We start from the raw sequence: 26326 nt of genomic DNA on the forward strand, positions 1-26326 counted from the left end.
AAAAATGTTTATGGTCTTTTTGTCAAAATCCTGATTTTATGACAAAACATAAAATATGTAATATTTTCCCCCCAAAACATTGTCAAGTGGATTATTTGATGTGAAGTAATTGGTCAATGACTCATTTAAAAATGTATTATTTGAGCAATGACTTGAAAAATACCCCTAAAATTGTTGGGGATCCAAAAGGCCCCCACTCATTTAAGTAGTAATAAGTCTTTTTTTGTTTGTTTGTTTTTCACTTTTAACGCTTAAGTCAGATTCAGATCTACAATATACATCCATTATAAGTAGGGATGTCCGATAATGGCTTTTTGCCGATATCCGATATTGTCCAGCTGTTAATTACCGATACCGATATCAACCAATACCAATATATACAGTCGTAGAATTAACACATTATTATGACTAATTTGGACAACTAGGTATGGTGAAGATAAGGTCCTTTTTAAAAAAAATAAAATAAAATAAGATAAATAAATTAAAAACATTTTCTTGAATAAAAAAGAAAGTAAAACAATATAAAAAAAGTTACATAGAAACTAGTAATTAATGAAAATGAGTAAAATTAACTGTTAAAGGTTAGTACTATTAGTGGACCAGCAGCACGCACAATCATGTGTGCTTATGGACTGTATCCCTTGCAGACTGTATTGATATATATTGATATATAATGTAGGAACCAGAATATTAATAACAGAAAGAAACAACCTTTTTGTGTGAATGAGTGTGAATGGGGGAGGGAGTTTTTTTGGGTTGGTGTACTAATTGTAAGTGTATCTTGTGTTTGTTATGTTGATTTAATAAAAAAACAAAAAACAAAAAACCAATACCCATAATAAAAAAACGATACCGATAATTTCCGATATTACATTTTAAAGCATTTATCGGCCTGTCTCTAATTATAAGGCTTCTTTTCCATGTTTTTTGTTTGCGTTTATGCCCTTTTATGTCAAGGACAACTGTTTTTTATATGGCAAACACAAAATATGCAGTATTTTTCACAAAACTTTTTCAAATTGAAATTTTTGATGTGAATCTGAGCCTTGACTAGGTTAGTAATTCACAACATTGATATTGATTCATTATTATTTGAGCAATGACAGCTTTAATTAAAACAAACATGCATGGCAGCTTTATGTTATCAGTCAACATTGCAACTTTTTCTAGTTACAGCTCACTTGTTTGCTATTTTATAACACCTTTTTGCAGCCCTTTGAGACACTTGTGATTAAGGGCTATATACATAAACTGATTGATTTTCCATTTTCTTTTTTTTTTAATTGTATTTGTAGAATGTGTCGCGAGCCATTGCAAAATTAGCCACGGGCTGCACTTTGGACACTGCTGATATAAAGTGTGTACTCACCGTATTATCTACACAAAATAACAACACACATCTCATACAATGGCCTTTTTATTTTATGTACAGAAATATATTGTAAACTAAAACTGCAAAGTGTGCAACATACAGAGAGAAACTCCCATCAAGGTGCGAGCCAGATAGGTTGAAGGTAAAAGTGTTCAAACAAAATGAATGAAGAGGAAAAACCTGCTGCTGTGCGGTTTTGATGAACCAACATAGAGAACTGTTAGGCATACCTTTCTTAGCCGTGTCATCAACCTCATATTGCTTTATCACAACAAAAGTATTTCATTTTGGGAGGGACAAGCGGTAGAAAATGGATAGTTGTTTTTCAGGTGGTTTTCATACAAGCAGTATGCGCTTGCTTTGCTTTCTTTGTCTTGCTGATATCCAGAATAGAGGGCAAAAGCAAAGAGAAGTGAAACCACTGATTAGTACCAAAAACAGCAATATTCACACTAATTTGGCACCATGACACTGTAATTGTAGGTTTGAAGCATCAATACGCTCCCCATTTGTTTGTGGTGGTTGGTTGGAGGAGACACAAAAGAGCATCTGTCCATCAACAATGGCCAGTGTGATCCTCTAAAGGCACGATAAATGAAGGAGGTTGAACAAGAAGGTGGGACAATTTCAATGGCTTGCATCCTCCTGTTTAAATCAGTCCAAACTAGTTTTCTTTTCTGCAGTCCCTTACACACAAATTCGTAATCCCAAACAGAAACAATTTCACTTTGTAATGAATTTTATTGAATGAGGAGCATTTCTGCTTTCTGTGCAATGTGAATTTATTCGCGAAGCTAAAAAACAAATGTGGTTTTAGTTGTTTTTTTTCCCGATCTGACAATATCATGATTCTGGAAGGAAAAACCAAATACAAGAGAATCAGAAAGTAAAATCAGAGAACAATACATTGAATTGTTGCTGTCTGGGGTCAAATGCCAACGATAAAGAAGCTTTTTTCCCCATTCCAACTATAAAGTTGAGTTCATGGAACAGTTTAGATTCCAACAACTCAAACAGGATCCACCTAACGCTGACATTTTACAAATGACAGAGTGCAAATAAAGCAAACAAGACTGTGACCGCAGCTCTCCTCTATTAAAGGCTCCACTAAATCTGCTGTTTTTGTTTTGTTTTCCAATTACCTTGTTTGTATCAAACCAATATAAGAGTGAACGACCAGAAAAGGACTGCAATAGTTGAACAGCTATTGCTAAATCTGGCAGCGCTCTACTACTTAACCAGCATAGTCCAGAATGACTTGGAGTCAGACTTGTGCAGGAGCAGGTTTCAAAGTGGTAAACGAACCTCAAACAAAAGTATTCTGGTGTCCTTGAAGTGTGACACTCCAGGAGAAAAGGCAGCAAAGGAACCCTTGGTCCAGAATATTCTCAGCTGGCACTTTTTTTTCCTTTTGTTAGTCATCGTAGTTCTGCAACAAGATCTCTCTTTTCTTTACTTGCTGTGATGCCAAACCACCAAAAACCCTTAAAGTCAAAGCGAGAGTCTGGCAAGTACGAGTTCTTTCTTGAGGCCGTTCAGACAAAGAGGAGGAAATTGTACATCCGATTTGCCATTGATTTAAAAAGCAAGAGGACGCGGCGCCTGTGCCGTCAACGCAACATCCTGCCTCTGAGGCTTCAAGCGGGACGAGGTGACGACACGTGTGAAAGAGAAAAGCCATCTGGACGTCAGACCAGGTCCAACGTGTCCCATGGCTGAATACATCCCAGTCATGGTGCGCATTAGGTAGGTTACGACCTGGATGGTGCGTCCTCGAAGCTGATGATGCTCGACTCCGGGTTGGGCTGCGCTCCACCGCTGTGCGACACGGAGGTGGAGGAGAGGGACATGCCGAGGAGTCCCCCCGATGTTGGTCTGGGAGTGGAAGAGGGCGTGTCACGCGAGAGGAGCGGCTCCATGTCTGTCCTGACCTCGTTGTCCTCCTCGTCTTCTTCGTCGTCGTCCATGCTGGGCCAGGCGGACTGGTCCTCCACGCGCTTTAGACGCTCGTTTAGTGCCTTGAGGGCCAGTTGTCTGGGGAGGAAGACGACAGAAAAGGTCAATTCTTGTTATCACCTACCTAGGGTCCATTCTCGTGCAGAACTCTGCTGCTCGTCTGCTAACACAGACCCGCAGACGTGAGCACATCACCCCTATTTTAGCGTCCCTTCACTGGCTCCCTGTGCGTTATCGAATCAATGTTAAACTCCTTTTATTTGTTTTTAAAGGTCTAAACAACCTCGCGCCAACCTATCTCTCCGACCTCCTTCAGCCTTACTGCCCCACCCGATCCTTAAGATCAGCCGATCAGCTGCTGTTGACGGTCCCTGACACAAGGCTGAAGCTTAGAGGTGACAGAGCTTTCGCCGTTGCTGCTCCCAAGCTCTGGAACGACCTACCTCTGAGTGTTAGACAAGCCTCCTCTCTTCCTGTTTTTAAATCTCTCTTAAAAACATACTTTTATTCCATGGCTTTTAACACTGAGTGATATCCATCCTGCAATGGCGCCCCATATTACACCTGCTGTGAAGCTGTTTTTATGTTTTTATTTATTCTATTTTATTTATTTTTTATCGTGTTCTGTTTGTGTTGTGTTTGCTCGGTACTCGTATTATCTTTTAACCTGCCCATTGTACAGCACTTTGGCTAAATTTTAAATGTGCTTTATAAATAAAGTTGATTTGATTTGATTTGATTCTAGAGGCTAATCTTTGCTGTGATAAAATGGCAACCAAGGTAATCAAAAAGGTCAACCAACGAACGAGATTTCTCTACAGAATCTCCTCTCTGGTCAACAAAAGCACCATGACGATTCTAGCGGGAACTCTCGTTCAACCCTTTTTCGATTACGCATGCACCTCCTGGTACCCTAGCACCCCCAAAACCCTCAAATCTAGACTCCAATCATCCCAGAACAAGATAGTCAGATTACTTCTAGACCTCCACCCCAGATCCCACCTCACTCCTACCCACTTCTCCAAAGTGGGCTGGATCAGGGTGGAGGACAAAGTAAAACGGTTGGGAACATCTCTGCGCTGCTGACCCGTCTCCGCTCGGGATGGTTTCCTGCTGACCCCACTATGGACTGGACTCTTACTATTACGTTGGATCCACTATGGACTGGACTCTCACAATATTATGTCAGACTCACTCGACATCCATTGCATTCGGTCTCCCCTATGGGGGGAGGGTTACCCACATATGCGGTCCTCTCCAAGGTTTCTCATAGTCATTCACATCGACGTACCACTGGGGTGAGTTTTTCCTTGCCCTTATGTGGGCTCTGTACCGAGGATGTCGTTGTGGCTTGTGCAGCCCTTTGAGACACTTGTGATTTAGGACTATATAAATAAACATTGATTGATTGATTGATTGAAACAACTTGCACTGAGCCTAGTCTATAAAATCCGCTACACCTCCCTGATACCGAAGTACATGTCAAACTACTTCCTTAACGTAATTGACCGCCATAATCACAACACCAGGGGGAGCTCCACTAACCACATTAAACCCATATTCCGATCTAACAAAGGTCTTAACTCATTCTCTTTCTATGCCACATCAATATGGAATGCACTCCCAACAGGTGTAAAAGAAAGGGCATCTCTATCATCCTTCAAAACCGCACTAAAAGAACACCTCCAGGCAACTACAACCCTAAACTAATACCCTCCCCCCAACACATCCCACCTCCCCAGATTGTAAATAATCAAATGTATATACTTGTTCTTATGCTTTCTGAGCTCACTATGTTCACCGCGCGCTGTACGTATCCTACCAAGTGAGACCTACACTGTTACAATGTCCATTTCTCAGATGATATTATTGTTGATGACTGAAATATGCTGATAGCAACCCAACCTAACCCCCCGTCCCAACCCCCGGATTGTAAATAATGTAAATAATTCAATGTATATACTCTGATGATTAACTTGAGTGATGACTGTATTATGATGATAGTATATATTTGTACCATGAATTGATTAACGTGGACCCCGACTTAAACAAGTTGAAAAACTTATTCGGGTGCTACCATTTAGTGGTCAATTGTACGGAATATGTACTTCACTGTGCAATCTACTAATAAAAGTTTCAATTAATCAATCAAAAGCAGGGTCGCTTTGTAAGACACTAATCAGGTTAGCAAATCTCTGACCTGTCATGAGGACATTAAAGGGGAACTGCACTTATTTTTGGAAATGTTGCCTATCGTTCACAATCGTGATGATGGCTGGATTTCTTTTTAATGCATTCTAAATATTAAATTAACGTAATTAAAAGTACGCTTACAGTGGAGCCAATGGGAGGGAGGTCCTCTATTTCGCCCAAAGAGTCCGAGAAATAACCAAACACCACCAAGATTCAATTTACATTTTGTGACTTCAATATTAACCATGTATTAGTAATATTGTTATTATAAGCGCTAACGCAGACAAACAAAGCATTGCGTAACTAGGGAATCGGCACCGCGCTGGCATATTTCTTTAAAAACATTGATGTGAGTCACAGTGTGGCATCAGAGAACCCTCCGTAAACACGCAAGGGTGAGCCAAAGAGGATGTCCTGAGAAAAGAGCAAACGGCCGTAACAAAGGCACATAAAAAAATACCAGTATGGCGTTATTGTTTCAAATATATACCACTTTCTAAAATATACCGGTATTAATCGCGCAGCCCTAAGATTACATATATACTTACATCATGTACAGTACATGCCAATAAAAAGGAAGTCTAAGTCTAAAAGTTTGGACTCACCTCCTCATTCAATGCGTTTTCTTTATTTTCATGACTATTTACATCATGTGTCAAACTCTGGCCCGCGGGCCAAATTTGGCCACATAACATGTGCGGCTTCTGCACGCACACACATTAGAATGCAACGCACACTTCATCAACAGCGATACAGGTTACACTGAGGGTAGCCGAATAAAAAACTTTAACACTGTTAGAAATATACGCCACGCTGTGAATCCACACCAAACCAGAACCCTTTGCAGCACTACCTCTTCCGGGACGCTACAAGGTGTGTGTGTGGGGGGGGGGAGTTTTGGTGGTAGCGGGGGGTGTATTTTGTAGCATCCGGGAAGAGTTAGTGCTGTTAAGGATTCTGGGTATTTGTTCTGTTGTGTTTATGTTGTGTTACGGTGCGGATGTTTTCCTGAAATGTGTTTGTCATTCTTGTTTGGTGTGGATTCACAGTGTGGCGTATATTTCTAACAGTGTTAAAGTTTTTTATACTGGCACCCTCAGTGTAACTTGTATCGCTGTTGATGAAGTATGCGTTGCATTCGCTCGTGTGTGCGTACAGGAGCCGCACATATCTTGTGACTGGGTCTGAACGATGTTAGAATGGATGAAAAGCGGACGTGACGATAGCCCGTAGAGTACGTTAAAGGTTAATTTGTTCAACCTTGGCCCGCGGCTTTGTTCAGTTTTAAATTTTGGCCCACTCTGTATTTGAGTTTGATCAAAACATTGTCACTGAAGGCATCAAAACTATGAATGAACACATGTGGAGTTATGTACTATACAAAAAAAGGTGAAATAACCGGAAACATGTTTTATATTCTAGTTTCTTCAAAATAGCCACCCTTTGCTCTGATTACTGTTTTGCATACCCTTGGCATTCTCTCGATGAGCTAACTCCTTCAAAACTGTTGGAAAACCATTTCAAGTGACTACCTCTTGAAGCTCATCGAGAGAATGCCAAGAGAGTGCAAAGTAGTAATCAGAGCAAAGGTTGGCTATTTTGAAGAAAAACTAGAATGTAAAACATGTTTTCAGTTATTTCACCTTTTTTGTGAAGTACATAACTCCACATGTGTTCATTCATAGTTTTGATGCCTTCAGTGACAATCTACAATGTAAATAGTCATGAAAATAAAGAAAACACATTGAATGAGGAGAAGGTGTGTCCAAACTTTAGGCCTGTACTGTATACAAAATCTTAATGGAAGTGTCTGGGTGTTTTGTAAGGGCTTTGTAGACGGAATTGCGTGGCTCCAATATGCTCCACTGTAAGCAAACTTTTGATCACATTTAATATTGAGCATACATTAAAAAAAAAATAACATCCATCGTCATCATAATGATTGTGAATAGGCAAAATTCCCCCAAAAAGTGCAGTTCCCCTTTAATGCTTTACACATGCTTATAAAAAGAAAGACCATTAGCTTAAGTGCAGTACCACATTGAGACCTTTGGTGTTTCGTACATTTCCTTACTCATGAGTTAAAGTTAGGTTTCCCACATAAACCACCTCCACCAGTGACATCATGGAAGGTTCCAGTAGCATCTCTGGTTTATTCCATGCCCAAGAGGATTAAAGCAGTGCTACTGTAGAAAACAGTTGGGTTCACACTTTACTTGTGTTGCCAGCTATTTAGACAACATTGGCTCCGTGTAGGGTTGTGCGATATAGACAATGTACGATATAAATGATATAAATTTGGCCGACGATAGAGCTTTTAGTGGTTCGAGTGTCCGCCCTGAGATCGGTAGGTTGTGAGTTCAAACCAAAGACTATAAAAATGGGACCCATTACCTCCCTGCTTGGCACTCAGCAACAAGGGTTGGGATTGGGGGTTAAATCACCAAAAATGATTCCAGGGCGCGGTCACCGCTGCTGCTCACTGCTCCCCTCACCTCCCAGGGGGTGAACAGGGGGATGGGTCAAATGCAGAGTACAAATTTCCCCACACCTAGTGTGTGTGTGACTATCATTGGTACTTTAAATTTAACTTTACAGTTACATTGTGATAATGCATGTTCCAATTCAATCCACAATTCAAAAAAACAAAGTTCCACAACGTGCTGCACCGTAGTTACCACTTTTAAAAGGATAAAACTCAGGACAGTCAAGTGTAAGAAACATTTAACTAAAAAAAAAAAAGAAAATTACAGCATTTTAAGTGGGAGAGCATGCACAATCTGTGGCTGACTAGATTTTGACTATTTTGCCCCACTGTGTAAGAAAGTTTCATTTCTACAGCATTGCCCCTTTAAATTCAGATTGGTCGTTTCTTCTCACCTCCTTCTCTCTGCATCCTGTGGGTCTGTCCCCGGCAGGCTGATAGTGATGGACGACGGCGCCCCCACGTCGTACCTCTTCACCATCTTCCTGCACACCTTCACCTTGACCAGGGTGGCATGGACGAGCCCCGCCAGCAGACCCACCACCGGCTGCAGTGCCTCGGGGAAGAAGCTTGCGAAGGCGAAGTGGTCAGACATGTCCCCGCGGCCCCGGCTGTGCCTCTGGTAGAAGCGCAGGTAGACCCAGCCGGAGAAGGCGCCGTAGCTGTACGCTGCCAGGGGGGCGGAGCTCTCCAGCAGCCCTGAGAGACGCAGTAAGGCCAGGAGGAGGAGGACCAACGCCGGTGCTGCTTTGAGCCTTACCTGGTAATTCAGAAAATATAGATCATAATTCTTGTGAGGAGAAACTGCTCAAGGATGTTGTTTAGGTACAAGGAAGTCATTCAGTGAATTGCAAAGGAAGAACCTTCACTTTCCGCTCTCTAGCATTTTAAAGAGCAATGATGACACGTTCTAGTGCAGTGATTTTCAACCACTGTGCCGCGTTACACTAGTGTGCCGTGAGATAATGTCTGGTGTGCCGTGAGAAATTATGCAACTTCACCTAATTGGTCCAAAAATTATTTTTTGCAAATCAATAATAATGTGTCGTAGTCTTGTAATACTCCATATCAGTAGGTGGCAGCGGGTAGTTCATTGCTTTGTAGAAGTCGGAACGCGTCGAGGATGGTTTGTCGTGATCCCAATATGCAGAGCACAGCGGGAGACAGCGTGCAGGTAAAAAGGTATGTAACGCTTAAACCTAAAATTAACAAAAGGCAAGTCCCGCTAGGAAAAGGCATTGAAGCATAGGTATGGCTATGCAAAACAAAAGTAAAACTGAACTGGCTACGAAGTCAACAAAAACAGAATGCTGGACGACAGCAAAAACTTACAGCGTGTGGAGCAAAGACGGCGTCAACAATGTCCCCACAAAGAAGGATAGTGTACGCACAACTTCAAAAGTCTTGATTGCGAAAACAAAGCAGGTGCGGGCAATAGCACTCAAAAGGAAGGCGTGAAGCTGCTACAGGAGAACACCAACAAAACAGGAAGGGTCACCAAAATAACAGCGCAAGACAGGAACTAAAGCACTACACACAGGAAACAACAACAAACTCAAAATAAGGCACGACAACCTGGTGGAGTTTAATTTTTTAACCTTTTCTGCTGGTGGTGTGCCTCTGTATTTTTTTTATTAAAAAAAATGTGCCTTGGCTCAAAAAAGGTTGAAAAACACTGTTCCAGTGTGTCGCACAGGACTGTGGGTGGTGTTAAGTCATTGTCCAATTTGCATAATTGGCCATGGCACTTATCTTCTTTTCATTATAAGGCAACACATATATTTTATATCCAGTATTCATAACAACAATACAGCTTTCTTTCATTACAGTATTCCATTTGACTTGTTTTTTTCCCCTAAAAAAACAGCCCTTAACAGCACTTTGGATACCCCTGGTTTACGTACCGGTATGTCTTCTAACCCTGTGTTCTACGCACCATCGCTAGTCATCACTCTGGCTAGTCAAAGGTTGGTTAAACATGTTCCACACTGAGAGCAAGCCAGGACCAGGTATGCTAACTGCTAACCTAACCGCTACGCTAACTTTAAACAACATCAAGAAAAAAGTGTTTAGTAAACTTTAAGTGACAGCAGAAAGAGGTATGTGATTTGAACTGACAAAATAAGCCGGGGGTGTGGGCGATCGCAGGTCCTCAGACAGGTCCAGGGCAGTGCCCTGGTGGAGGGACAAGGGGGGTAAGCCCGCCCGAAGCTCCTGGATTTTCAGCAACCAAACATGCAAAAATGTGCAATAAAATACCACCATTTAAAGATGTTTTAGTGTTTAAAGAATTGAAAAAAGATCAAAAGAGTTTACATAAATACATACCCCATTCATCCGAATGAATCACTATGTCTGTTTCAGTCACTATGTTATTTAGTCACTACATACAACTTGTGCTCACATCCACAGGAACCACATGGGTTAGCCTACTCTATGCAATATTTACAACCTTACTAAATTGGCCCTAGTGTGTGAATGTGGGTGTGAATGTAGTCTATCTGTGTTGGCCCTGCGATGAGGTGGTGACTTGACCAGGGTGTAGGGATGATACTCGAAACCGGTTTTCCCGGTTGTTCGAAAGGAAAAGAACCGAGTCCTCGGACTCGAATCCCTTTTTGAGAACCGGTACCCGTTATCGAGACCACTATAGTAAAGAAAAAGAGTTGGTTCTTTATTCGAATCCCTGGGAACGAATCCCGTCCCGACCAGAAATGCTCCGTGCGACATCACAAGAAATGACGTCACGTAGCTCTGTCATTAGGCGCAGATAGCGAAAGCAGGAAAAAAATGGACCGGAAAAAGCGCTCCAAGGTGTAAAAAAGTTCAAAACAAAAAGGTATAATCCAATGAATAACTTTACTGAGAGATTTAAGCAGGGTACAAACACATGACAAACACTTTTACGACCAACCGGAAACATAGCAACCAGGCTAGCAACGCACCTCCTTTACGGCAGCTGTCGCAACGTTCTTAGAGCAACCGCAGCACATACATATATACACAACATATATCTCCCTTTTTTAACTTTTGTTTTTCTTTCCTTGTAAACAAAACAAAATCACACTGTATATGTGTTGTCTGTCTAATTATAAATAATGCAGACGAGGCGTGTTGGCTGAGTTCTTGACGTTTACTTTCACAGCGTGCTCATAACCTCATTCTTAGCTGCCGGGTGGCGACATGAAACAACACTTTTCGGGGCTACCGCGCATGCTCGTCACTCCCGTTGCATGCTGGGTAGTGTAGTTGTTATATTCCCTAGCTCATAACATCACATCTTTACCCCTATAAAGAAATAATGTTAACTCAATAAAGTGTATTTCTTTTTTTAGCTTTAACTTTTCATTTTTTAGCATTGTAACCACATTTGCAAACAACTTTTCTCTTCATAGAATTTTCTTTCAATAAAGAAATAAAGTGCAAAAATGTCAAAGCATCATAACTAACAGTTATGTCAAATAGCAGCAGAAGTGCACTTTTTGGAGAGCTGTATTATTTTCAGTTTTGTGCCCAAGGGACTGATTTTATTTAACACTATATTATTAATTATACACCTATAGTGATCACAGAGACAGGTTGTTTTTGTGTTACTGTATATATTTGTTTTTCTGAAAAATTCTACTTAATAAAATTTGGGTAACAACAGTCAATATTTATTTATTTTATTTTATTTTTTTAGGGGGGTAACAGTCAATATTTATTTATTTAATTTTACTTTTTAGGGGGGGTAACAGTCAATATTTATTTATTTATTAGATTTTATTTTTTTCTTATATAATAAAAGTGAGCTTTCGTTAAACCAAATAGTGTGTTTTTTTCCATATACAACAACCTATCTGGACTCAATAAGAGAATCGATAAGTAATCGGTTCGATAAGAGGATTCGATAATAGGCTCAAACTCGATAATTTCTTTCAAACATCATCCCTACCAGGGTGTACCCTGCTTTCCGCCCGAGTGCAGTTAGGATAGGCTCCAGCACCCCCCGTGACCCTGCAAGGGACAAGCGGTAGAAAATGGATGGATGGATAGTGTTCACTTCACATCCACAGGTGGTTCATCTAGTTATTTACATTATTTATACATTACTTTGGCATTTTTGCTTTGATGGCTCTGACATGAGCCTTCCTGGCAAATTTCTAAAAAGCTTGCATTTTCCTTTTTGCTTCTGCTATAGTGGATTCTGCCTTAGGTTTTATAGCCAATTTATGTCTCTTCGACTCCCTCTCCACTTCTAACTGCTCCAAATGCAAAACTCATAAAGAGCACAAACAATGTTTATTCTATTAGCTAACTTCCTTTATCTGAATAGCCATTTGCGATTTATAGCATGAAATAACAAATATCTATTCAATGTCATAATATAAACAGTAGAAATAATGAACAAAATGTCCGCTACTGTCTTGTTCTAAAACACCAATGATAATGAAATTTAGCATTTAGACAAGCTATGCTGTAGCAAAAATAATCACATGTCTGCCACAATCATGTGTATTAAATATTGCATGTCGAGAGCAGTTTTCATTTGGGCTTATATATTAAACACCTAAAATTTAAGTTTTGGGCATTGTTTTAACTAGACACATATTTTGTTCAGAGAATGGTGTTTGATAACACAAAATTCTTGAAATGGCCACAAATACGCCAGTATTTAGACCAACTAGAGCTGATGCCATTTTTACTTCCGTAAACACTGCAGTGCGTGTGACGTCATGTCCGCATGCGAGTCAGATTGCATTCACATTAGATATCCCAATTTTTTTGTGATGCGAATGGTCACTAAAAAGATCTGATTTGACAAGAAAAATCTGAATTGGAAATTCGACGCCGCAGTGTGAACATAGCCTAAATTGAACAGTCACCCCAAAAATCAGAATCAAATTGAATTGTGAAGTGCCCAAAGATGCCAGTCTCGAGTAGTATCAGTATATGATTGATACTAGAGTGATTAGGTCGATATTTTAATATTTTTTAACTCTTTTTGTTAATGTTTACAAATTCAGAGAATAATTCCCTGGACACCAGAGGACTGAAAGCAAAAACCAAAGGATTTTAGTGAGTAGTTTTTGCTTTTGGCAAACTGGATCGGTTCGCAGCCGAGTGTGAAGCGACTGGGATGAGAATCAGCACCTCCAAGTCCGAGTCCATGGTTCTCGCCCGGAAAAGGGTGGAGTGCCATCTCCGGGTCGGGGAGGAGACCCTGCCCCAAGTGGAGGAGTTCAAGTACCTCGGTGTCTTGTTCACGAGTGAGGGAAGAGTGGATCGTGAGATCGACAGGCGGATCGGTGCGGCGTCTTCAGTAATGCGGACGCTGTATTAATCTGTTGTGATGAAGAAGGAGCTGAGCCGGAAGGCAAAGCTCTCAATTTACCGGTCGATCTACGTTCCCATCCTCACCTATAGTCATGAGCTTTGGGTTATGACCGAAAGGACAAGATCACCAGTACAAGCGACCGAAATTAGTTTCCTCCGCCGGGTGGCGGGGCTCTCCCTTAGAGATAGGGTGAGAAGCTCTGTCATCCGTGAGGAGCTCAAAGTAAAGCTGCTGCTCCTCCACATGGAGAGGAGTCAGATGAGGTGGTTCGGGCATCTGGTCAGGATGCCACCCGAACGCCTCCCTTGGGAGGTGTTTAGGGCACGTCGGACTGGTAGGAGGCAACGGGGAAGACCCAGGACACGTTGGGAAGACTATGTCTCCCGGCTGGCCTGGGAACGCCTTGGGATCCCCCGGGAGGAGCTGGACGAAATGGCTGGTGAGAGGGAAGTCTGGGCTTCCCTGCTTAGGCTGCTGCCCCCCGCGACCCGACCTCGGATAAGCGGAAGAAGATGGATGGATTTTTTGCTTTTGTTTAATTATCATGTAGTGTTGACTTTGTGTTGCGCAAACAATTTTATGCAATTACAGAGAACATGGAACTAGTTTAAATATTGTGTTGATATCATTAAACTGTCAGTTGCATTCACCATAAATACATTGAAAACTTTACAGTTAATACATGTGATCGGTATCGGCCGATCACGGATGACTGAAATCGGCAACGTAAAATCCTGATTGGAACATTCTTAATCCTCAGTTTGAATTGCAGTAAGAAATGTCATTTTAAAAAGTGTATGTTATATTTGAATATTACGATGTATATTTACAAAGAAAATAAATGTATGTATTGTTTCTAACATGCAGCAAACGATTAAAAATGAGCTTAATTAAAAGTAAAATTGCACTAATTGTGGCCAAACAGACTTAGTGTCAGTGCATGTCTGATATTGATGGCCTCACCTGTGGAACTCGGAGCACCGTCGTATCCCCCATGGTCTGCTTCAGCGCCACCAGGACACCTCCCAGAAAGCCAGCCACTCCATGGACGCGGACCGCAAACAAGAAGTCCAGGTTAAAGGTGGCCGCGTAGGTGAAGAGGTAGGAGAGGCCCGCTAGAAGGCCAGCGGATACATTTACCACGGCGAAAAAGATCAGCAGTTCCAGTGCGCCCCACAGAGGCTCCAGCAGGCGCCCACAAGCCATTACGGTGCCCACGTTAGCCGCCACGCCCCACACATGCTGCTCCACGAGCCCATGGGTGACGAGCGTCCACACCCAGAAGTTAGGAGGAAAGAGATAACCTGGGGTGATCCCCAGTGCGTACGACGTGTCCACAGCCCAAGAGAGCAGGTAGAGGAGAACCACCAGGGCACTTATGGCCTTCACCACCACGCTGGTGCTGGCGAGCGCGGCCAAGAAGTGCTGTCTCGCCACGGGCAAGTAACGATTCATTTTTTCTGGAAGATCCCTCCAAAGACGATCAAGGGTAGTCGGGGTCAGGTTAATTAATGGCAGGTGGCGAAGTGAGTCTTGAAGGTCCAGACACCATCACACGCCTCATTTCTCTGGGAGTGACCTTTGGAGAGAATGCAAAGTTAAGCTAAAGCGCTGATTTGATTACTTTGTTCAACAGAAGCAACGACTACACAAATACATACAGTGCCAAGAAGGCAAAGACTAATGAGACGAAATATGTACTTTTTATCTTAATAATCTACATAAGATTGGTTAAATAGTCAAGGTTTCTGTGGTTTATCCGTTATACAGTGCACAATACCGAGGTAGGGCGGAATATACGTTAGGTCAGGAAAAAACACAGAGGCTATATCATCCCTACAAGCCTGTTTCGCAGGTTTTCCTGCTCGCCAGGGGATTTTATTCATTTATTTTTATTTTATTAAAATCCCCCGACGAGCAGGGAAACCTGCGAAACTGGCTTGTATGGATGATATAGCCTCCGTGTTTTTTCCTGAGCTAACGTATAATATATTTAATTTTTATCCTGTAGAGCATTTTTGAGTACCCTGAAAAGCGCTATACCAAATAAAATGTATTAATATTATTATAATATTGGCTATACCTATAACCTACTCAGTGGCCTAGTGGTTAGAGTGTCCGCCCTGAGATCGGTAGGTTGTGAGTTCAAACCTCGGCCGAGTCATACCAAAGACTATAAAAATGGGACCCATTACCTCCCTGCTTGGCACTCAGCATCAAGGGTTGGAATTGGGGGTTAAATCACCAAAATGATTCCCGGGCGCGGCCACCGCTGCTGCCCACTTCTCCCCTCACCTCCCAGGGGGTGATCAAGGGTGATGGGTCAAATGCAGAGAATAATCTCGCCACACCTAGTGTGTGTGTGACAATCATTGGTACTTTAACTTTAACTTTAGATGAAAACACTTAAAAATTCTATGTATTAAATGGAAAATATTGAAATTCACTGTTGTTGTAAATTCGTCAAACAAACAAAATAATGCAGCAAGCAAACAACAACAACCAGCTTCAAAACCATTGGGTTGAGTTTTTCCTTGCCCTGATGTGGGATCTGAGCCGAGGATGTCGTTGTGGCTTATGCAGCCCTTTGAGACACTCGTGATTTAGGGCTATATAAGTAAACATTGATTGATTGATTGAAAACAACTTAAAACAAATATAACCTTTGGACATTGACATTGTTATCACCAGGAAAGATGAGGTCACCTACCTAGGTTCCATTCTAGAGGCTAATCTTTCCTGTGATAAAATGGCAACCAAAGTAATCTAAAAGGTCAACCAACGAACAAAATTTCCCTACAGAATCTCCTCTCTGGTCGACAAAAGCACCATGAAGATTCTAGCGGGAACTCTCATTCAACCCTTTTTCGATTACGCATGCACCTCCTGGTACCCTAGCACCTCCAAAACTCTCAAATCTAGACTCCAATCATCCCAGAACAAGCTAGTCAGATTACTTCTAGACCTCCACCCCAGATCACACCTCACTCCTACCCACTTCTCCAAAGTGGGCTGGCTCAGGGTGGAGGACAGAGTAAAACAACTTGCACTGAGCCTAGTCTATAAAATCCGCTACACCTCCCTGATACCGAAGTACATGTCAAACTATTTCCTTATCTACCGCCCCCCAGGGCCCTACTCGGACTTTATTAATGAATTCTCAGAGTTCGTTGCTGATCTAGTGACGCACGCAGACAATATAATCATAATGGGGGACTTTAATATCCATATGAATACCCCATCGGACCCTCAGTGCGTGGCGCTCCAGACTATAATTGATAGCTGTGGTCTTACACAAATAATAAATGAACCTACGCATCGCAACGGCAATACGATAGATCTAGTGCTGGTCAGGGGTGTCACCACCTCCAAAGTTATGGTACTCCCGTATACTAAAGTAATGTCCGATCATTACCTTATAAAATTCGAAGTTCTGACTCATTGTCAACAAACTAATAATAATAATAACTGCTATAGCAGCCGCAACATTAATGCTGCCACAACGATGACTCTTGCTGACCTACTGCCTTCAGTAATGGCACCATTCCCAAATTATGTTGGCTCTATTGATAACCTCACTAACAACTTTGACAATGCCCTGCGCAAAACCATTGATAGTATAGCACCGCTAAAACAAAAAAGGGCCCCTAAAAGGCGCACCCCATGGTTTACAGAAGAAACCAGAGCTCATAAATTATCATGTAGAAAGTTGGAACGCAAATGGCGCGCGACCAAGCTTGAGGTTTTCCATCAAGCATGGAGTGATAGTTTAATATCGTATAAACGCATGCTTACCTTAGCTAAAGCTAAATATTACTCAAATCTCATCCGCCTCAACAAAAACGACCCTAAATTTTTGTTTAGTACAGTAGCATCGCTAACCCAACAAGGGACTCCTCCCAATAGCTCCACCCACTCGGCAGATGACTTTCTGAATTTCTTTAATAACAAAATTGAACTCATTAGAAAGGAGATTAAAGACAACGCATCCCAGCTACAACTGGGTTCTATGAACACAGATACAACTGTATCTACGACGGATACTGCAATACAAAATAGTCTCTCTCTTTTTGATGAAATAACATTAGAGGAACTATTACAGCGTGTAAGTGGGATAAAACAAACAACATGTTTACTTGACCCACTTCCTGGGAAACTTATCAAGGAGCTTTTTGTATTATTAGGTCCATCAGTGCTAAATATTATAAACTTATCACTTTCCTCTGGCACTGTTCCCCTAGCATTCAAGAAAACGGTTATTCATCCTCTGCTCAAAAGACCTAACCTTGATCCTGACCTCATGGTAAACTACCGACCGGTGTCCCACCTTCCCTTTATTTCGAAAATCCTCGAAAAAATTGTCGCACAGCAGCTAAATGAACACTTAGTGTCTAACAATCTCTGTGAACCTTTTCAATCCGGTTTCAGGGCAAATCACTCTACGGAGACAGCCCTTGCAAAAATGACTAATGATCTACTGCTAACGATGGATTCTGATGCGTCATCTATGTTGCTGCTTCTTGATCTTAGCACTGCTTTCGATACCGTCGATCATAATATTTTATTAGAGCGTATCAAAACACGTATTGGTATGTCAGACTTAGCTTTGTCGTGGTTTAACTCTTATCTTACTGACAGGATGCAATGCGTCTCCCATAATAATGTGACCTCGGACTATGTTAAGGTAACGTGCGGAGTTCCTCAGGGTTCGGTTCTTGGCCCTGCACTCTTTAGTATTTACATGCTGCCGCTAGGCGACATCATACGCAAATACGGTGTTAGCTTTCATTGTTATGCTGATGACAGCCAACTCTACATGCCCCTAAAGCTGACCAACAGGCCGGATTGTAGTCAGCTGGAGGCGTGTCTTAATGAAATTAAACAATGGATGTCCGCTAACTTCTTGCAACTCAACGCCAAGAAAACGGAAATGCTGATTATCGGTCCTGCTAAACACCGACATTTATTTAATAATACCACCTTAACATTTGACAACCAAACAATTACACAAGGCGAATCAGTAAAGAATCTGGGTATTATTTTCGACCCAACTCTCTCCTTTGAGTCACACATTAAGAGTGTTACTAAAACGGCCTTCTTTCATCTCCGCAATATCGCTAAAATTCGTTCTATTTTATCCACTAGCGACGCTGAGATCATTATTCATGCGTTCGTTACGTCTCGTCTCGACTACTGTAACGTATTATTTTCGGGTCTCCCTATGTCTAGCATTAAAAGATTACAATTGGTACAAAATGCGGCTGCTAGACTTTTGACAAGAACAAGAAAGTTTGATCATATTACGCCTATACTGGCTCACCTGCACTGGCTTCCTGTGCACTTAAGATGTGACTTTAAGGTTTTACTACTTACGTATAAAATACTACACGGTCTAGCTCCGTCCTATCTTGTCGATTGCATTGTACCATATGTCCCGGCAAGAAATTTGCGTTCAAAGAACTCCGGCTTATTAGTGATTCCCAGAGCCCAAAAAAAGTCTGCGGGCTATAGAGTGTTTTCTATTGGGGCTCCAGTACTATGGAATGCCCTCCCGGTAACAATTAGAGATGCTACCTCAGTAGAAGCATTTAAGTCCCATCTTAAAACTCATTTGTATACTCTAGCCTTTAAATAGCCCCCCTGTTAGACCAGTTGATCTGCCGTTTCTTTTCTTTTCTCCTCTGCTCCCCTTTTCCTTGAGGGGGGGGGGGCACAGGTCCGGTGGCCATGGACGAAGTGCTGGCTGTCCAGAGTCGGGACCCGGGGTGGACCGCTCGCCTGTGCATCGGCTGGGAACATCTCTGCGCTGCTGACCCGTCTCCGCTCGGGATGGTGTCCTGCTGGCCCCACTATGGACTGGACTCTTACTATTATGTTGGATCCACTATGGACTGGACTCTCACAATATTATGTCAGACCCACTCGACATCCATTGCTTTCGGTCTCCCCTAGAGGGGGGGGGGGGTTACCCACATATGCGGTCCTCTCCAAGGTTTCTCATAGTCATTCACATCGACGTCCCACTGGGGTGAGTTTTTCCTTGCCCTTATGTGGGCTTTGTACCGAGGATGTCGTTGTGGCTTGTGCAGCCCTTTGAGACACTTGTGATTTAGGGCTATATAAATAAAGATTGATTGATTGATTGATTGAACGTAAATGACCGCCATAACCACAACACCAGGGGGAGTTCCACAAACCACGTTAAACCCAGATTCCGATCTAACAAAGATCTTAACTCATTCTCATTCTATGCCACATCAATACGGAATGCACTCCCAACAGGTGTAAAAGAAAGGGCATCTTTATCCTCCTTCAAAACCGCACTAAAACAACACCTCCAGGCAACTTTAACCCTTGACTAACACTCTCCCCCTTTCACATCCCACCTCCCCGGATTGTAAATAACCAAAGGTAAATAATCAAATGTATTTCAAATGTATATACTTGTTCTTATGCTATCTGAACTCACTATGTTCCCTGCTCGCTGTACATATCCTACCAAGTCAGTCCTATACTGTTTCAATGCCCATTTCTCTGATGATGCAATTGTTGATGACTGAAGTGCTGTTATCAACCAAACCCTCCTTATCCCACCCCCCCGGATTGTAAATAATGTAAATAATTCAATGTATATACTCTGATGATTATCTTGTGTGATGACTGTATTATGATGATAGTGTATATTTGTACCATGAATTGATTAACGTGGACCCCGACTTAAACAAGTTGAAAAACGTATTTGGGTGTTACCATTTAGTGGTCAATTGTACGGAATATGTACTGTACTGTGCGATCTACAAATAAAAGTTTCAATCAATCAATCAAAAGACATGTTAATCATGATCAGGGCTGCAACAATTAATCAATTGAATCAATGTATTTAATTGGAAAAAATTCTTAAATTATAATAATGTTGCTTCAAGTATTTGTTTGAGTTATAAATATTAAAAAAAATCTCTCAAATCCATAACAATAATTACGCCTGCATTGGGTCCGTGCTGCAGTGGAGAGCCGTGGTGATGCCCTGCAATTTTGTATTTTTAAGAATGCACATAGGGCCGGGCGATACATCGCTATACGCGATATATATCGCGGGTTTGTCTCTGTGCGATATAGAAAATGACTATATCGTGATATTCGAGTATACATTCTCATGCAGTTGCTTTTAGCTGCTGGCATTACACAACAGGCTCTTCCCACTCCTTCTTGTGTCTCCTTCTCACAGACAGCTAGCGCACCTTCTTACATACGTCACATACGCATACGTCCTCGCGGAGCACAGAGGTAGCGGCATGGGTAACGTTAACTGTGGTGCGAGTGGTAATACAAGAGAAAGAAGGTGCAAATCTGGTAACAAATGAAGGAAGAATTAAATCCCAAGAAAAACAGCACAGGGTCTATCGTCTGGCGGTGGTTTGGCTTCAAGCGGGAATATGTCGAACAGACAACCGTAATTTGTCAAGTGTGGGGCAAAAGCGTTTCTACAAAAAGTAGCATTACTGCTAATATGTAGCATCATTTGAAAAGTCACCTGCTAGAGAATGAAGAGTGCTTACTCCGCATGTCAACATCTCCGTTTGGTGCCACACGCCATCAAAATGCCGAGGCAAACATTTCCAGATCAACACCGTATGAAAAAAAGAGTCAACAAAAGGAGAGAATGTCGTGGAATACGTGTAATTATGTGGACCCCGACTTAAACAAGTTGAAAATCTTATTCGGGTGTTACCATTTAGTGGTCAATTGTACGGAATATGTACTGAACTGTGCAATCTACTAATAAAAGTTTCAATCAATCAAAAAGTCTGCGGAAACCTACCACAAACACTATTTGATTTCCTATTATGCAGCTCATTTTTATTTGACACTTATTGAAATATCTTGTGTGACATCATGTTTTAAACTATTGTAGTGGCGTTCTGTACAAAAAGTGCACTTTAATTTAGTGTTGTTTTGATAAGTCATCTTAGTGACACCATGCACAAAAGTGCACTAAAAGCTTGTTTTAAAATGTCTCTGACAATCTTGCACTTTCTGTTTTGAAATGACATGAATGTTTGTGCCACTGCTTAACTGTTTAATAAATACACTTTTGGTAAATTGACTTACAGTAGTTGTGATTTCCCTCTCTGCATGAAAGTTTAAAGGCCTACTGAAACCCACTACTACCGACCACGCAGTCTGATAGTTTATATATCAATGATGAAATCTTAACATTGCAACACATGCCAATACGGTTGGGTTAGCTTACTAAAGTGCAATTTTTTAAAATTTCGCGCGAAATATCCTGCTGAAAACGTCTCGGTATGATGACGTCTGCGCGTGACGTCACGGATTGTAGAGGACATTTTGGGACAGCATGGTGGCCAGCTATTAAGTCGTCTGTTTTCATCGCTTAATTCCACAGTATTCTGGACATCTGTGTTGGTGAATCTTTTGCAATTTGTTCAATGAACAATGGAGACAGCAAAGAAGAAAGCTGTAGGTGGGAAGCGGTGTATTGCGGCCGACTGCAGCAACACAAACACAGCCGGTGTTTCATTGCTTCATTCCCGAAAGATGACAGTCAGGCTTTACCATTGGCCTGTGGAGAACTGGGACAACAGAGACTCTTACCAGGAGGACTTTGAGTTGGATATATTTGGGGGAAATATATGTGCTGTATGAACTTTGGGGAGGTGAACGGTACTTTAGGCTGTGGGATTGAGTGCGTTGTGCAGTTTGAGTTGTATTGGCGGGTTATATGGACGGGAGGGGGGAGGTGTTTGTTATGCGGGATTAATTTGTGGCATATTAAATATAAGCCTGGTTGTGTTGTGGCTAATAGAGTATATATATGTCTTGTATTTATTTACTGTTTTAGTCATTCCCAGCTGAATATCAGGTCCCACCCGCCTCTCACAGCATCTTCCCTATCTGAATCGCTCCCACTGCCCTCTAGTCCTTCACTCTCACTTTCCTCATCCACAAATCTTTCATCCTCGCTCAAATTAATGGGGAAATTGTCACTTTCTTGGTCCGAATCGCTCTCGCTGCTGGTGGCCATGATTGTAAACAATGTGCGGATGTGAGGAGCTCCACAACCTGTGACGTCACGCGCATATCGTCTGCTACTTCCGGTACAGGCAAGGCTTTTTTATCAGCGACCAAAAGTTGCGAACTTTATCGTTGATGTTCTCTACTAAATCCTTTCAACAAAAATATGGCAATTATTACACACAGAATGGACCTGCTATCCCCGTTTGAATAAGAAAATCACATTTCAGCAGGCCTTTAAAATGTCTGACAATCTTGCACTTTCAGTTTTGAAATGACATGAATGTTTGTGCAACTGCTTAATAGCTGTTTAATAAATACAGTTTTGGTAAATTGACTTAGTTGTGATTTCCCTCTCTGCATGAAAGTTTAAAATGAGCATATATTATTATTATTATTAGCCTTTATTTAACCAGGTAAAATCCCATTGAGATCAAAGATCTCTTTTCCAAGGGAGACCTGGCCATGAGGGCAGCAGCAAGGTTACATTAAAAACAGTAAACAAATACATAAAACATCACATTTACAACATTAAAACATGACACATGTGCATACAGACAAGGTAGACTGCAGTCATTTCACAGAAGCTTTAAACTCATTCAACGTAACTAGGGTTTGAAGTTGAATATTCGATTGTAGGTTATTCCAAGCCTTCGGTGCTGAAAACCTAAATGCTTTCTTGCCCAGTTCAGTTCTTACTTTGGGGACGACAAATTGCAGAACATTCATTGAACGAAGATCGTGACTTCCTTGTTTCTTTGTTAAAAGACAAAACAGATAAGATGGAGTGATACCCAGAATGGTTTTGTAGATGAAAACATACCAATGATTGAGGCGTCGAGCACATAAAGATGTCCAGTTAACCATTGAGTAAAATACGCAATGGTGAGTAAGGGGAGCGCAGTTGGTGATGAATCTCAGTGCCCCGTGGTACACACTATCCAGCTTGTGGAGACAACCAGCAGTAGCATTCATGTACAACACATCTCCATAGTCAATAACAGGTAAAAAGATTGTTTCCACCAATTTCTGTTTCACAGTAAAAGAAAAGCAAGACTTGTTTCTATAATAAAATCCCAGTAAAAGTTTCAGTTTTTTTACAACATACTGAATGTGGTCATCAATTAAAAATCCTAAATATTTAAAAGCAGATACTAACATAATTTGATGCCCATTTCTTGTTAAAATGTTCTCACAGTGATGATCTTAGTTTTTGATGTGGTAAAGAGCATACACTTTGTTTTCTCTGCATTTAAAACCAGTTGAAGATAGCAAAGTTGTTCTTGTACTCTGTCAAATGCATGTTGTAGATATTTAAAAGCCTCAGCAAGAGTGGGTGCTGTGCAGTATATTATAGTATATATTAATATTATATTATTATTATATAGTATATATTAATGCAGTATGAAGAAGAATGTTTTAATGTAGAGACATAGAATCATCATAATGGTGTGATTATATGCATCAAGTGTTCATTCAAGGCTAAGGCAAAAATATCGCGATATGACCTAAAAAATATTGAGATATTAAAAAAAGGCCATATCGCCCAACCCTAAATGCACACATGATAAAAGTGCAATTTAAATGTCAATGTTGTGCATTTATTAGAAAATAAAGAATGACGGTTATGGCAAATAGCAAAAAAAATCATTGGAGTGCGAATAATTCAGCTTTGTTTAGTCTGGCTGCTGCTTCTCGGTTGACTTGTGCAAAGTGTAAACATGTGATGTTTGTTAGCGTCCTTTAAACATCACCACGTCAATGCTCGCACTTTTTTGCACAATTCTATCGGCAGACATACCAACAACACGTTTAAGATGAGCGCAGTGTTTTATTTATCAATGGAAGAAGCTTCCCCAAAAGGTGCGTGTTTGTGACAAGCCTGCTAGCATGTCAACATGGGGGGGGGGGCGGAAGCTAACGCTAGCTCGCTGGCTAAGTGAAAGTGTGAAGCGTCCGCCATGCAGGGCTGGAATATCACAAGTTAGTTACGTTAGGAGATCAAGCAAACGTCATTTCACCTGGTGGAACCAACGCAGTCGACGGAGCTCCGGTCAGGGTCCTCTGCGCCCTCTCGGCCCGGCGACATCTACCTGGGCGAGCCCGAGGATTCCCTCCCCGTCGCCAGCAACAGGCCTTCAAAACAACGCACGCCGGACACACTTGAGACACGGCGGCCGAAAATGGCGGTGCGGTCGGAGTATTCGTAACGTTTCCTCGGCCTTGTTTGTGTATTTAAATGTGTCCTTTTGTCTCCTGGAGAATGTAATTAGTAGCTTGACGAGTTCGCCTCCTGTCACTAACTGCACTCAAGCCTGCTGCCTCAGTCATCCCGTGCAAGAAGCGTCAAGTCACGTAACACTAGAGCATGCTGGGAAATGGAGTTCCATACCAATAAGCTGCCCGCGCGTTTGCCTGTATTTTTACTCTCTCTCTCTCTTCGCGTCATACCAGGTGTCTCCAACTTTCAAAAAGAAAATGAGAACGTTTTAAAGAGGTGCTATTTGGATTTACACTGTATGAAAAAAAATTTGAAAAGGAATTTTACCTTTTGTACGGAGCCCCTAAAGCAGGGGTCCCCAAACTACGGCCCGCGGGCCGAATCCAGCCCCCCAGCATCCAAAATCCAGCCCACAGGAAGTCCTAAGTAAAAAAAAAAAAAAGTTTAATTTTTAATTTTTTAATTTTTTTTAATCTTTCCTTTCTAATCCATTTTCTACCGCTTGTTACTCTTGGTATCTCCTAGCCCAGGGGTCGGCAACCCAAAATGTTGAAAGAGCCATATTGGACCAAAAATACAAAAAAAAATCTGTCCGGAGCCGCAAAAAATTAAAAGCCATATTACATACAGATAGTGTGTCATGAGATATAAATTGAATTAAGAGGACTTAAAGGAAACTAAACGAGCTCAAATATAGCTACAAATGAGGCATAATGATGCAATATGTACATATAGCTAGCCTAAATAGCATGTTAGCATCGATTAGCTTGCAGTCATGCAGTGACCAAATATGTCTGATTAGCACTCCACACAAGTCAATAACATCAACAAAACTCACCTTTCATGCACAACGTTAAAAGTTTAGTGGACAAAATGAGACAGAAAAAGAAGTGGCATAAAACACGTCCTAGAAAGTTATACATGTAAACAAACTACGGTGAGTTCAAGGACCGCCAAAATTAGTAGGACAAAACGGCGCTCGCCAAATACTGGAATCAGTGAAGCATGTTTAATATAAACAGTGTGCTTTATAACAATTAGGGAGGTTTGTGTCATGTTTGTCCTCCTACAGAAACCATATTAAAACAAAAAATAGATTGTTTTCTCCTCATCTTTTTCCACTTTTCATACATTTTTGAAAAAGCTCCAGAGAGCCACTAGGGCGGCGCTAAAGAGCCGCATGCGGCTCTAGAGCCGCGGGTTGCCGACCCCTGTCCTAGCCGCTCAGGCAAATCATATTGTCTAAAAATGAATTTTCCCATCGATAACGTGACAATGTTAAATGTTGATGAACATCAATGTTAATTGATGTTAAATGACAAAACGGATTATAAAGACAATGTATATATATATATATATATATATATATATATATATATATATATATATATATATATATATATATATATATACAGCCTGGCCCCCGGCCAAATTTTTTTAACCCAATGCGGCCCCCGAGTCAAAAAGTTTGGGGACCCCTGCCCTAAAGGTATATGGGGGAATTTTTTTTTTTATAATTTTTTTTTCCTTTTTTATTTTTTTTTAGACATGTATCTTCGTGCACACGAGAAACTTTTTATAAAGTTATAAAAAAAACAACATTTTTATAATTTTTAATTTTTTAATTTTTAATTTTTAGACATGTATCTTGTGCGCACGAGATACATGTCTAAAAAAAATTAAAAAAATTATAAACACGGTGGCAGAGGGGTTAGTGCATCTGCCTCACAATACGAAGGTCCTGAG

At 41.3% G+C, this 26326-nt stretch overlaps 1 protein-coding gene and 1 long non-coding RNA gene across 2 annotated transcripts in view; one reads left to right on the forward strand and one right to left on the reverse strand.

Moving 5' to 3' along the window:
- LOC133615792 (uncharacterized) overlaps positions 1-26326 on the forward strand; it is a 517593-nt gene that overhangs the window by 458632 nt on the left and 32635 nt on the right. The window lies entirely within an intron of this gene.
- tmem115 (transmembrane protein 115) lies at positions 2094-24737 on the reverse strand. The gene is made up of 4 exons (XM_061974493.1): positions 24381-24737; positions 14287-14902; positions 8402-8766; positions 2094-3406 (listed from the first exon to the last, which is right to left on the reverse strand). Exons 2-4 carry the CDS (start codon positions 14776-14778, stop codon positions 3124-3126), a joined length of 1140 nt encoding a protein of 379 aa, XP_061830477.1. The 5' UTR covers positions 14779-14902; positions 24381-24737; the 3' UTR covers positions 2094-3123.

Source organism: Nerophis lumbriciformis, linkage group LG01, assembly GCF_033978685.3.
Source record: "Nerophis lumbriciformis linkage group LG01, RoL_Nlum_v2.1, whole genome shotgun sequence".
NCBI lineage: Eukaryota > Metazoa > Chordata > Actinopteri > Syngnathiformes > Syngnathidae > Nerophis > Nerophis lumbriciformis.

Coding starts and splice junctions, on each gene's coding strand:
- tmem115 (XM_061974493.1), bottom strand. CDS start 14,778: ATGAATCGTTACTTGCCCGTGGCGAGACAGCACTTCTTGGCCGCGCTC. Junction 8,767..14,286: donor CGGTGCTCCGAGTTCCACAG/GTGAGGCCATCA, acceptor CTGAATTACCAG/GTAAGGCTCAAAGCAGCACC. Junction 3,407..8,401: donor CAGGATGCAGAGAGAAGGAG/GTGAGAAGAAAC, acceptor CTTCCTCCCCAG/ACAACTGGCCCTCAAGGCAC.